The following is a 12,958-nucleotide window of genomic DNA, read 5'->3' as shown; positions in this document are numbered from 1 at the left end:
TTTCAAATAATTTTTGAATTTTCTGTTAACATTGTAAAGATTTTTGTTGGAATTATATCTTCATTGAGATATTGTTTTGACAGTGCCTCATATCTTGCCGAGTTGGTGTTGGAGAAGGGATATGCTTGCTACTGTGGGGTATTTTTCCCAACTTGTTGAGCCATATTAACTGCTTGAATTCTTCAATATTTTTGTTTTGTGTGGTGAATTTACAGGTCTGAAAGCTTACAATATATACTTGTCAACTCCATGTGTTGTTGTGGAGTGCTCTACAATTTCTGAAGACTTTCACTGCATGTTGAGATGTTTTGTTGCATGGAGAAGTACTTTTACTTTGAAGTAATTTTTTTTTTCTATTCTGTTTGTGTTGGATAGTTTAAATGTTTCTCTTCCACTTCAGGAGGAAATGTGCAAGGGCCATGCAGCTTACTGTCCACTATTTTGTTCATAATAATTGTTATCTACTGAATTCCAAAGCTTAAACAATCTTTTTCCCTAACTTTTGAAAGGTAGATTAATTCGAGCTGTTGAATGATGGTGTTTGCTGCTCAATGCGAAGATGGTGAAAGGAGTGCTCGACTCAGAATAAGCTGCTATTGTCTCTGGTGTTGGTGAATCTACATTCAAAAAACCGGTCTTTAACTTCTTTGGACATGAGGTATGTACAGTAATGTTTTCTTGAAGATTAGAGCTAGTTTGTCTTAGATGTGTCCAAACTCTTAAGAAAGATGATAGATTGCTGTTGTATTAATCTTCTCATGCTTCACCTGGGAATAATTTCAATTGTGAAGTAGCTATTCTTGTCCAAAGGAAAATACCACTTGGCCAAATCATCTGATCTCATCTGAGCTTGACTATTGTCTAGTGTGCAGAAACCAGAAGTACTTGATAAAGAGTAATAATGTTTAGTATAATCCTTAAAAGCGTGCTTTCAGTGTCAATGACTGAAGACTAGAGAGTAAATTCCTTTATTTACCTTTGGTGTAATTCTTATTGAAATCTAAAGTTGTGGTTTCACGTGATTGAAACTAAACCTTTTTTCAAATTATTTTTGAATTTTCTGTTTTTGACATTGTAAAGCTTATGTTTTCCTTTGGGGTGATGGGTAAATGTTGAGAATGATAAGTCCAAGGAATGAGCTAGATAATTTTTTTGGTTGCATGAAACTTTGAAAGAAATTTATTTTATATTTCAAAGCATGGCTTGCTTGTCTTTCTCTTGAGATGTTGTTGGATAACGTTCACCTCAGTCAGTGAGTTACTTTCTTACTTGACAAATTACTATTCTAATTTATACTTGACCATTAACCAATGAAATTCTGTGCTATGTGAAATTATAGGTAACATTGGCAGTTCCTTCAATTTATATTTCGCCATTCAATTTATCATGCGACCTGCCTTCCCAAAATGTCGTCTCTTGCTGTATGTTGCATATTTCGTCAAAAGATGAGTTATTTTCTCGCCATTCGTCTAAGCTGAACCGATAGTGAACCAATTTAAAGCAAGTAAGTGAATCGTGAGAGTATGGAGTGTTTGAAAAGCCCATTTGCTAATCTATTTCAATCTATTTGTTAAAGCAGGTGATTTCCTTTTCTCCACAGTGTGGTCGCTGCTGTGCGATGAAGACGGTCTTTGTGAGGGTCTACTATGTTGCAAGACAAACTTTTTGAAAGGAGGGAATCTGTTAAGGTAATTAAGTACTTGTTAGCTAATTCCAGTAGTACCTTTGTTTATAAAGCTTTGTCACATATTATTTCTGCTGAAGAGATTGAGGATATGGCAAAGGCTGAATTTCATTGCTGACATGCAGGTGATTTTGTTGCAGACAGCTGGTGAAAGCGAGGGCAAGTCAAGTTTAGCTGAAGCTTCTGGAAGTAGTCTACATTGCTGGTGTCATCCTGAAGAGGGGTAGTGTTACTTGAAATGTAACAGCAACAAAGACATCTTGAAAAGGTAGTTTGATTGTGATTATGGGCTGTAATTAGGGAAGTTTCGTGAAGTGTGATCAAAATATTGCAATGTGTTTAGTTTTGTGAAAACATAGTCACCTACTTGATCAATCTGAGCTGACTTGTAAGTTTCTTTTTGATTGAAGTAGAACATAAATTACCTTTCTAATATCTTTTAATGCAATCTTGTCTTGTTACTCAAAGAATTTGCTTCTGCTGGCATTTCATCTATAATTTATTTTTGAGACTTTAATGTTTTCTTTCTTGTCTTACATTGTTTTTACATCTGGTTTAAGTTTAAATGTTAGTTAATGATTATGCTTTTATCCTAACAGGACTTGGTGACAGTGTTAAGTGGCAATCTGCTGCATGCATTTCATGAGAAGATGGTGTTATCCATAAGTGTTGCAGGGAGACTTGGAGCATAGATGCAAGAAAACCTCTAGAAATGGTAATTTATGAGTTTAACTGAGTTTACTTGAGGACATGACAAAGGCTGAACTTCATTACTGTCATGCAGGTGATTTTGTTGCAGCCAGCTGGTGAAAGAGAGTTCAAGTCAAGTTTAACTGAAGCTTCTCAAAGTAGTCTACATTGCTGGTGTCATCCCGAAGAGGGGCAGTGTTGCTTGAAGTGTAACAGCAACAAAGACATCTTGAAAAGGTAGTTTGATTGTGATTATGGGTTGTAATTGGGGAAGTTCCATGAAGTCTGATCTAAATAATGTAGTGGAGGAGAGTTTATGTTAAAAGATAGTTGCCTGCTTGTTGCTTGATCAATCCGAGCCGACTTGAAGTTTCTTTTTGATTGAACTAGAACACAAATTCCCTTCCTCATAACTTTTTATGCAATCTTGTCTTGTAACTCAGAGAATTTGCTGCTGCTCGCACTTCATCTATAATTTAATTTTGTGACATGATTGCTTTCTTTCTTTCTTATGTTTTTACATCTGGTGTAAGTTTAAATGTAAGTTAATGATTTTGCTTTTATCTTAACAGGATTTGGTGACAATGTAAAGGGTCAATCTACTGCATGCATTTCGTGAAGCTGGTGTTATCCATAGGGGCGACTAGGAGTATAGATGCAAGAAAACGTCAAGAAATGGTAATTTATGAGTTTATTATTTGTAACTCTAAGTGTGTAATTTTATTGAAAAATAGTTATCAGTCATGATTGATTCAACTGCCAACTATGATGTCTGTTTTTTTTTTCTCACAGGAGTTGGTGGAAATGGAAAGTGGTTTTGCTGTCTGGTTTCTGTTCAAGCTGTTATGCTGTATCTGCTGAAATCCAAGTAGCTGATGCTGATGTTATCCTACAGTTGGTTTTCCAGTGGAATCTTGGTTGTCTACTAAAATATTTTGTCTTATTTGTTTTCATCTGTGTAGTGTATAATTCAAAAGATTTGATATTTAGGTTTTCAATGTGGTATGTTGCAACTTATGTTGGTGAAAGTTCTTTGTGCGGTTGTCTTCGTTGTCTTAAAGCAATTTTTCAATTATTTACTTCATATCAGAAACCTAAACCTGAAATTACTTGTTTAATTTTGTAAACTTAATTGCTGTTTCATCAAATCATGTATAAAACTCGTTAAATATACAGTTATTCGTTCAAATTCGAAATCTAAATTTGCATAAATTTTAATCAAATAAAAAACAATTTACAGAATAAAATTAATAAAATAAAATTTTATTAAATACAAATTAATTGTTATCGAATTAAATATAATTTGATTAAATTTAATTTAATTAACTTAAATGCATTTTATTAATTTTTCCCAAAAATATCAAAAATTTAATAAACAGAGCGTCCGGTACAAGGCATTTGATTATTAGTACAAGTTATAAAACAATTTATACCCAAATAAAACAAACCTATCCAACTTCTTTTGTGTTATTTGGGAGATAAATTGCTTTAAAAACTCGCACATGGAGTCAATCAAGACAGGGGGAGACTGCCTTAATTGACTGCAGACAGGGATTGGTAGGAGAAACCGGAAAAAGAGCGAAGAGTTGAGGAACAGTTATTACGAGAACGATTAATCATATAGTAGGCTTCCGGCTTAAGCTTGCAAGTCCCCATTCGACCAGCACACTCTTTTCCTCCTGGTTGTCATTGGTTTTCAACAATGGATGAAGTCCATGATAAGTAGCGAAGGAGTTACCCTGTAGGCAGAATGAACATTTATTAGGACAGTTATTTTGAATAAAATTTTAGCGACAGAAAGCAATACCTCAAATCAAGAGGGCCTGTTTACTTTTTCATGAAGTAAAAGGGGATATTCAAGGGTAGCAGGCTAGCAGCCAACGGGTTACTGTATAGTCATTGTCCTTTTTGTTCAATGGACATGACTTCTCATAAAGTCTGTCATGCAACATTAGAAACCCAAGAACCTGTAAATAAAAAATAACATCACCTTGTCTATAATTTGTGGCATCAATGTGCTTGATTTCTATGATCTAGAAGAATAATTTAACTTAAACATTAGATAGACATAAGTGCAGAACAATACTTTAAATACATATAAGACAGCAACAAAATAAGTTCAGTGACATGAGAAGTAAACTTACACACTAAACCACCAATCGGTTATCCAAGGTTCTCTACAAGATAGAATGAGAGATTGGTCCGTGATGGGGTTGGTGATCTGGCAAGTCCCATAGAATGATTCAGCCGATAATAGTGATGAATCCTGATAAAAGATGAGAAGACTATGTTCCAGCAATACTGTACTAAAGCTAGCATTGGTTGTTACCACTCTGTCATTTGGATGACATATTCAGTAGGATACCAGGATTTTTAACACAATACAAGACAGTACAGGCTTCATGCACCTTTCACATTTTCTCCTGGAAATGGATGATAAATGATGATGTTATTAAACACATAAACGGTAAAGAACAATGCCAAACAAATTGCACACGAAATCTAGTCAATTTACCAGCGAATTCATTGGTAATTTTCGAAAAAATAGCTGTAGCTAAACTTTTGGCAACGAGCCGCCATAAGCCCGTATCTGACACAACAAACAGCATTCTTTCACGCCATCTATTTGACACGTTCAAAACTAAATATCTAAAGGACTGGCCTTAGATAGTCACAAGTCATAAAAGTAATCAAAAAACCATTTCTCTTTGCTTAAAATTAGCATGGAGTCTTTAGAATTCTACAGAGAACAAAGCTCACTTGCTAGTTTTATGCAAATTTTCCGGAAGTATACCGGAAGTAAGCGATAGCGCCTTAACCATTGAGCTGTCGTCAAAATAAACTAAATATTCGTGATCTACGTAAAATTTGGGGTCGATTAGGTGTAATTTAAGCGAAATCCAGATTTTGGTCAAAATCGAGAATTTTCCTGAACTATAGTTCAGGAAAATTTTTGAAACCGGAAGTACGCTTTCGTACAAAATAAAACATGAACTTTACCACAAATTGAACGAGGATCACGAAAATGTAGTTCGTTTGTACTTCAGATGACTATTTACTGAACTACTGACTGAAAAGAGAAAACCGGAAGTAGAAAAAAAAAACACAATATTAAAAATCTAACAAGTGAGCTTTGTTGTCGGAACAGAAACTGACAGTTATCACCCAAAAGTTTGTTTGTAATAGCAACGAGAATCAAAGTAAGCGTAACTAAACTGAGCGGAAAATGATCAAAAGTATGCCAAAACTCATCACTCACTGAGACACTGAGGCAATAATGGAGCACCTGTTGGCCAAACGTCCAAACTTGGTGTCGTTGTCTGCTACGCTGTTTACTTTTTTTTCGAACGTACTGGTTACTCGGTTAGTGGATAAATCACCGTGGACTTTGCGTGAAAATATTATTTAACTAGATTAGTGCACATTAGATTATTTGAAAATGCAAAATATTCCATTGTGGAACCAGTCACGCCTGCCCTGTCCTTCTACTTCTGCTCATAAAGTAGACTTATCATTATCAACTCAATTTCAAGGTAAAATTTGTTAATTTGGTTTACTCATGTTGATGTTACTATTTTTGTTGAATTCCAGGAATCATGTTTAGCTTTCTAAAGAATTCTTCTGAGGAATCACAAAAATTAAAAGAATCTTTTGTGTTGATGACTTCAGAGATTGTTCTCTTAAAGCAATTTTTATACAAAATTGCTGCAGTTTTTCATCATGACAAAAGCTACAAGGTGCTGAAGCAAATTTATAAAACTGTGGATAAGTTCTTAGAAGCTGATGTGGTATCAGATCTAACAAGTTTTTTAGAACAGCATACTGTTTGCTTTGCTAACGTAATGTTTGTTGCACCCAAACCAAAGTATGAATATATTCAAGTGCGACTGCAAGGAACTGTCAGATTGCTGGCACACATTCTTTGTCTTTGCCAGTATTATGGTTCAATAATGGTCCAAAAGATGAGTATAGGGCACTTCGTGAATATAGTTACCATTTCCATGTCATTTGCTGCCAGAATTTGGTAAAAATCTTGTGTGAAAATTTTCATTTGCACTATTTACATTTTGTCATTTCACTAGGGCATTATCACTTCACATGATGTACTTGCTAATGAAAATGTATCATGGTATCAGCCAAATTTTCAAAACTAAGGGATTAATACCTGATAGTACTGTAGCCTTCCTTCCAGAGGACCACATACTACCACTTAGTCTGGAACACTGGCTAAACTCAGATGAAACTCTCAAGGACATTCATCCACTGTAAGAATAATGTTGACTTTTCCAACTTACAATCTATATATATTGTATAATATTTTTCTATGATATAGGTTGAAGAGAAAACAAGAGAGTAAACAAACTGCCACCAAATCAGAAATTTGGCAATCAATTAAGATTGACGATTACGAACGGGAACAGCTTGTGCAATTAAAGGAACTTGTGACTACCTCCACCGTAACGCAGATTGGAAAAAACAGTAGTGAACATTCATCAAGTGTTGAAGTATTGTCACTGGAAAAAATGCAATCTAGTATTGCTACTGATATTGGAGGTAACATTAATAATAATATGTTTGTTTGACCTAGTATACAACTTCTTATATATAGAGCTGGTGATGCGTAACACGTTCGTATCAGTCAAAAAAGGCAAGAAGAAACGAGCTAAGAAATTAAATGGAAATAAATTAGAAAACTGATGAAATTCTTTCATTATCCCACACATTTAATACACTGCAATCGTTATAACTGGAATAACTTCAATGAATTCGTGTTAGATCTTCTATCAGTTTAATTATATCTTCTACTGTCGCTTCTCTTTTCATTCCGCTTCCATCATCCATCTACGGAAAAGAAGTTGTGTAAGACAAAACTTAAAATTTAGTTGAATTTTTATCTTTACCTGTAGGCCAGTGGCAACCTCCTTCATTTTGTCGCTGGACAAATCCAAGAAAGATTCTATTAAATCCCCATCAATAAATCCTTCGCACGGTTCAACTTTTCGTTCTGTGGCAAAACTCCTCCAAAAACTATGTTCTATCTTTCCAACAGGTTTGATAACTCGAGCCATACGTGTCTGAACCTCAGACAAGAAGTGATAAAATTCGCTCGGTAGTTGTGTCACAACACCTGCAAACAATGACTGCATGATTTTCCTTGCTCAAAATAAATAATAAAAACCACAAAAGATTACCTATGGCTCCATGGACCGTTCCAAATAAGACGCAGCCTTGTGTAGGGGTAGTGAGCGTTTCTGCAGCATGGTCCATCACCAAAGATCCGTGACGGAAAACGTTTACCATGTCACCGAGATGAAAGCGGCCAACCTCGGTCAACTGTTGTCGTTCTTCTTCTGTTGTTGCCGCACTAAAAATTACAACGTCAATTAAAACTTCCATAAAGAAGAAACAAAGTTACGTTCTAACCTATCTTTTTGACAAACAAAGAGATTGAAAGAATTTTCAGCTCCAAGGAACGTGTCATCATCCAGAATCTCGACAGCGGACATCCAATTCGGATTACTATCTCGTGCCATCTACCAATTGATGAGGTCAAACACTATTAGAAAAAAAAACCCAACAACCCAGTTAGAACAGAAACGTTTTACCTCCTCAAAGCTGCCTTCCATAGTTTTATACTGCAGCAGAGTAATAGACCTCATCAGATCACCGACCAAAATAAAGTCACCTTTGCGCTTGAGGTATAAGGCAATAATGTGATTGAAGTTGCTGCACTCAAGTCGCAATTCTTTCTCAGCTGTCCACTCATACAGCCGAACCTTAGGTTTTGGAAAACAGTTTTAAGCATATGGCTTCTTCTGAGTAACAAACATTTTCAGAATACTTACAACATTGTTAATAGCGGCTAAAATTTTTGAATTGAAGTCCACCAAGGAATAGCAGGCACCTTTCACCTCTTTTTCAGCTACAGTTGTCAATTTACCATCGGCCCACTGAAATAGTACAATCCTGCCTTGTTTGGGTTCCGACTCTTCTGGTACTACGAGTGCCGTTCCGACTACATAATACGGATTAACATCGTCACCCAAGCGAGTAGAAACGATGCTCAGAGCATATTCATTCTGCATGAATTGATGCGCGTGCAGAACTATTTAATAAAACACCGTATTAAACGCGTTATTTGATTTTGATTAGAATAAAGAAATACCGGCAAATGAGTGTTGATCGACAATAAGCAGGTTGTATACTTCAATCTCTTGGCCAATTTCGGCTCCCCCACCACTCCCACACGAATCTCTTGTACTCACTGGAGCTTTGATCGCCGATCCCAGTGAACTGGACGATGATACAGACTGTGCTTGGGTAGAAGCCGACTGACGTGCAGGGGTCAACCCAGAAGATTCGACTATGTCTACGCGAGATGTAATCACTCCGAAAGTCTAGCAATATCCAAATGAAGTTGATAAGTTAATAAGAAAACATCATTGAATGAAAAGTATGAATTTTGTTACTGACTTGTGTGTTTTCCTGGTACGCGATTCGACGCGGTGATTCTCCAAGAGGCACGGTGCGGATGTGAAGTTTTTGAATTTCATCAATAGTTCCGATCGTAACGGCCGTATCAGTTGCCAAGACTAAACTATCTGGATAAGCTTCCGAATTGAGCGGGCACATGTGCGCGACCTCTTTCAGATTGACATTGCTGAACACCAGTTTATGATTAGAAGAATAGATAACAGTCGGTCGGTCTGAGCACGCAAAAACGTTAACAGTGGACTGGGATCGAAATGGTCGAAGAACAGTCGGCTGAGTTCCCAATGTTACCTGAAAAGTTTGTTAATAATAACTTTATTAAAATTCTTGCAATGCAATTCAGAGTATTTGTTTACCTTCTTACGGTCACCAAGCAATTTGGTGACCGGATTCATACTAAAATAGAAAAGGGATCCGTCACCCAATGCTACAAGCAGGTAGGGTGTACCTTCAAAGAGTGCCATTAAAATAGATCGGGGGATGATTTCTGTAGGGAAAAATAGAGAGAAAAATGGATTGATCAGCCATGTTCGAATTACTGTAAATCGTACCTCCTCCAAGTGGCTCTTTGTGAAACTCTTCCAAGGTTGGTAATTTGAGAAGTCTCGCAGAAATGTCTGTCCACAGACCAACTGCACAGACTTCAGCTTTTGAGACGGTTGTGTTTTGTTGTGAGCCTATCGAAATGGGAGTCAAATCGAGGCAAGCCACTTCGTAATCTAGAGTTACATGACTGTGCAACATGAAAAAAATGTGAACGGACCGAACCAACATAACAAATATAATTATTCGTACGTCTTCAAAACAACTTGAGTGTCATCTTCCATTTCCAAATAGTAAAGTTCTCGTCCCGCAGCACAAAGCACCTGGCCATGATTGCATGCAACAACATTAAGCATTTTTCCATCCGGAGGTGTCCACTCACTAAAAATAAAATAGAAGAAATTGAGCGATTAAAAAATGTAAAACTAATATTTTCAACTGATACCTTAGTTTTTGTTTTGTATTCACGGATATAAGTCTGACACTACCGGTCGTGATTTGCAAAACGGAATCTTTTCCGACATTTCCGCAAAAAAAGGTTTGCTGATCAGCGGTAAGACCAGGAATTTCTGTTTCTTCCATTTCTTCTCCATTCAACATCAGCACTCTACATCAGATGAAAAAAAAAATTGTAAGAAAACCTTGGAGGAAGCAAGAATAGATAATGTTTACCTTGTCTGTCCAACAAAAGATAGGACGACTGTATCATCTACTGAAGGGTTACCGGATGAACCCATTTTCAGGGCCCATATTCCCTTGATACCAGGTAGATCGATACTGGCTTGCTCGTGTATACCGATTCCGTTACGAATAATACGCAATGAGCCTTCCTTGTAAGCTCCTGTAAACAAGATTTTTATGAGTTACATCACGCTCCAAGTTGGTGGTTGTTCTCCTAGCCGGTACCTGAACACGTTACAAGTTGTCCTTGTCCCTGTCGATCAAGATCGACAATGGTCATATCGACGATAGGCGCCAAGTTGGTGAACGTTTCCATAACCGTAACATAGGAATTGTTATCATCAGGAGTGACGTTCAACTTGACTAACTGGGAATCTCCGAACCGGGAGCCGATAAAAACTACACCATTGTCCAAGTAAGTCAAACACTCTGGAATCGAGACTTCTCCTAAAAGTTCGATTTTAATGTCACGGACAGTAACTGTTCCATCCATTTTTTCTTCTTTTTCCAACACTAGCATAAATAGGTGACCGGCTAAATCTCCCAGTAAGTATCGTGATCCATTAGGATCAACCTTGCCGTAGCAGGTGACTGTACTTTGCTGTTGGTAAAGAAATTAAAACGTCAGCTATGATATGTTTTCTTTTGATGAGTAGTAGGTATTTACTTTAATGATTGGTGGGGCAATGGTGACGTAATTTTGTCCGTTGTGGTAGGTTATTGATTCCTGACCAATAATCAAGGCTCCCCCATAGGGTTCTGGAACTGGTAACAGCATCGCTGCCTCGGTTTCGACGTTGTCTTGCTTCCAGGAAGTCTAAAAAAAAGCACACGCAAAACTGTGAAAACTGTATGAATGGGTGTTGTAAAGAATTTTACCTTAGCAAACTCTTTATCTCGTAAGGAAATTTCACGCGTCTTAACATGTCTACCATGAGCATCTTGATGGATAATGACCACAGTGGGATTTGCACATCCATATAAGAAAGCTATATCCTGTATGCAGAGCTCCTCAATCCTGTCAAAGTCAAAATAAGTAAATTACTTTGTGTTAAACTGGCAACCCTAAATATTAGTAAGTACCTGATGTTGTAGGCTTTAATTTCGCTGCTGTCCTTTTCTAATGGAATGATCTTCAGCAAACCATCATACAAACGAAGGCCAATGACTCTGCAATCAGGATCTATAATAGCAATTATGCCTGTTTCTGAAGGTTTCCCAATTTTGTCAGCTACATTCCCTTGTGTTCTTGTGATAATTTCCATGTTCTCTCCTTCCCCAGAACATTCCAAAATCATGGCATTGTACCGAGCAGTTAAAATGAACAGGGAGTCCTTTTTGTCATTCTGCAAAGAAGGCACATTGTATCAAGAAAATTCAATTATGTTCTCTAAAGAAACACAAAGACATCTGCCCAGGTCATACAACTAGCATTCAGATGCAGCCTCAATTATTTCATTTGAACATGCTTAAGAATTATCAACTTGCACAACCTCTCAAAATAAAATATTTCTTACCCCAGATTTGTATAGTTTCATCACAGCTATTTTCCCGTAAATGCCCACTTCCTTCAGAGGCCTGAGACCTTCTGGTGTCACCAGATATATCTCAAGGCGGTAATTTTTGGCCACAATCAGGTTAAGATCATTAGGTGATGTGAAATTCCCTGCATTGAAAATGAAAAGAGCGTTGATGGAACGAAAAATACGATTCAAGCCGCCACGCCACCGGTAGGAAAAACGTTAGCAGGCATCATTAGATCATTATCAACACAATTTATTTACTAACCAGTAACACATGATGTAACTGCTGTTTGTTTATGGGCAGTAACCACATAATTGTGAGCCATAATTAAGTTGAATATCCGATATAATCAACGAGTCAGTTGCGATTTTGAATGTTATTGAAGACTTCTGAAAGTGATAAAGGACTAAACAGCAACTCAATTCGCCCGTCCTCGTTGGTTTTCTCCTTTTTCTAATCGAATTCCATGGGCGCTGTTGTCAGATTAGACACAAATCCCGTGACATTCGGAAAAATGGGAAATCAATGAATGACAGTGATAGTCGCATTTTATCTACGCTAGATACTAAGATGATAGCGGAATAATTAAAACTGGAAAATATCAACGCATTAAATTCTTTGAAATTCAGCAAACACGAATCAGCTCGGTCCCGTGAGACAATGCATATTGCGTGACCCGTTAGCCGTCACGACGACAGCTCGCCATTTTCGGTTGATTCGCCATAGAGGAATCGATTCCAGATAGGGCGACTAAACGAACTTGGTACTTGAGTGTACCAGTCGCTCTGCTGATGGCGCAGAGCCAATCTTCAATATTATATCACCACTATACCTAAGCGAACGAATGGCCTGAAAATATGGTGCGTTTTTGTCCCGTTTCTTTCCCTTTTTACCGGGCCAGAGGTGGCATCAACTTTTTTTTTTCTTCAGTGATTACCTTTAAACACGGCACACGAAAGGCACTATCTCGCACGCATCAACGCCGCGACGACAGTATAAAAATAAAATAAGAAAAACCGGAATAGAAGCAGGAGGAAAGGGGACCACGACGTCGTCCATGGAGATGATCTTTTTCCGTGTCGATGGCAGTGTGTCCGAGTCGGAACGGAAAAAGGAATCGCCAGAAGGGGGGCGGCTCTAATATGTTATTCAGATACCCGAAATTAAATTCAAGTTCCGCACGTGAAGAGTATCGGAATCCTTTTCAATAAGTTAGCCTATTCCAAGGAATGTGGTTTTCACGACCGCTAGGTTCTCTTTCTGCTCTGTTGTTATTTTTATTGTTAAAAGTAATGTAGAAGAACGGGCTAAAAATAAATACGTACCGTTTATATAATGGCGTCA

General features: G+C 37.3%; 2 protein-coding genes and 2 long non-coding RNA genes across 23 annotated transcripts in view; 2 read left to right on the top strand and 2 right to left on the bottom strand.

Annotated features, from left to right (window-relative positions):
* The window catches only part of LOC124191209, a 101,081-nt gene that overhangs the window by 4,459 nt on the left and 83,664 nt on the right, over positions 1 to 12,958 (top strand). For 9 of the 20 annotated variants that reach the window (XR_006873312.1, XR_006873307.1, XR_006873304.1 and 6 more), the window contains 8 exons: positions 84 to 138; positions 216 to 339; positions 401 to 658; positions 1,340 to 1,504; positions 1,577 to 1,688; positions 1,765 to 1,952; positions 2,284 to 2,399; positions 2,469 to 2,611. This is a non-coding gene — a long non-coding RNA (uncharacterized LOC124191209). Of the gene's footprint in view, positions 1 to 83; positions 139 to 215; positions 340 to 400; positions 659 to 1,197; positions 1,253 to 1,339; positions 1,505 to 1,576; positions 1,689 to 1,764; positions 1,953 to 2,283; positions 2,400 to 2,468; positions 2,612 to 2,946; positions 3,053 to 3,166; positions 3,564 to 12,958 lie in introns of those variants that run through there. The other 11 variants (XR_006873325.1, XR_006873316.1, XR_006873301.1 and 8 more) reach the window with 10 other exon arrangements.
* LOC124191213 lies at positions 3,695 to 5,034 on the bottom strand. The gene is made up of 5 exons (XR_006873332.1): positions 4,890 to 5,034; positions 4,704 to 4,797; positions 4,519 to 4,640; positions 4,182 to 4,341; positions 3,695 to 4,113 (listed from the first exon to the last, which is right to left on the bottom strand). It is a non-coding gene; the product is annotated as an uncharacterized LOC124191213 (long non-coding RNA).
* On the top strand, positions 5,686 to 7,140 carry LOC124191194. The gene is made up of 5 exons (XM_046584249.1): positions 5,686 to 5,907; positions 5,966 to 6,398; positions 6,457 to 6,639; positions 6,708 to 6,928; positions 6,984 to 7,140. The coding sequence occupies exons 1-5, from the start codon at positions 5,814 to 5,816 to the stop codon at positions 7,070 to 7,072; spliced, it is 1,020 nt and encodes a 339-aa protein (XP_046440205.1). The 5' UTR covers positions 5,686 to 5,813; the 3' UTR covers positions 7,073 to 7,140.
* Positions 7,061 to 12,075, bottom strand: LOC124191164 (DNA damage-binding protein 1-like). Its single transcript, XM_046584200.1, has 19 exons — positions 11,879 to 12,075; positions 11,608 to 11,756; positions 11,174 to 11,436; positions 10,970 to 11,108; positions 10,758 to 10,907; positions 10,316 to 10,691; positions 10,082 to 10,250; positions 9,855 to 10,016; positions 9,662 to 9,790; positions 9,418 to 9,599; positions 9,223 to 9,353; positions 8,849 to 9,157; positions 8,541 to 8,772; positions 8,221 to 8,480; positions 7,981 to 8,151; positions 7,799 to 7,908; positions 7,567 to 7,739; positions 7,276 to 7,502; positions 7,061 to 7,216 (listed from the first exon to the last, which is right to left on the bottom strand). The coding sequence occupies exons 1-19, from the start codon at positions 11,937 to 11,939 to the stop codon at positions 7,133 to 7,135; spliced, it is 3,477 nt and encodes a 1,158-aa protein (XP_046440156.1). The 5' UTR covers positions 11,940 to 12,075; the 3' UTR covers positions 7,061 to 7,132.

This window comes from Daphnia pulex, chromosome 3 (assembly GCF_021134715.1).
Source record: "Daphnia pulex isolate KAP4 chromosome 3, ASM2113471v1".
NCBI classification, from domain to species: Eukaryota; Metazoa; Arthropoda; class Branchiopoda; order Diplostraca; family Daphniidae; genus Daphnia; species Daphnia pulex.
Note: the sequence above shows the minus strand (reverse complement) of the source record. Positions and strands in the feature narration are given on the sequence as shown.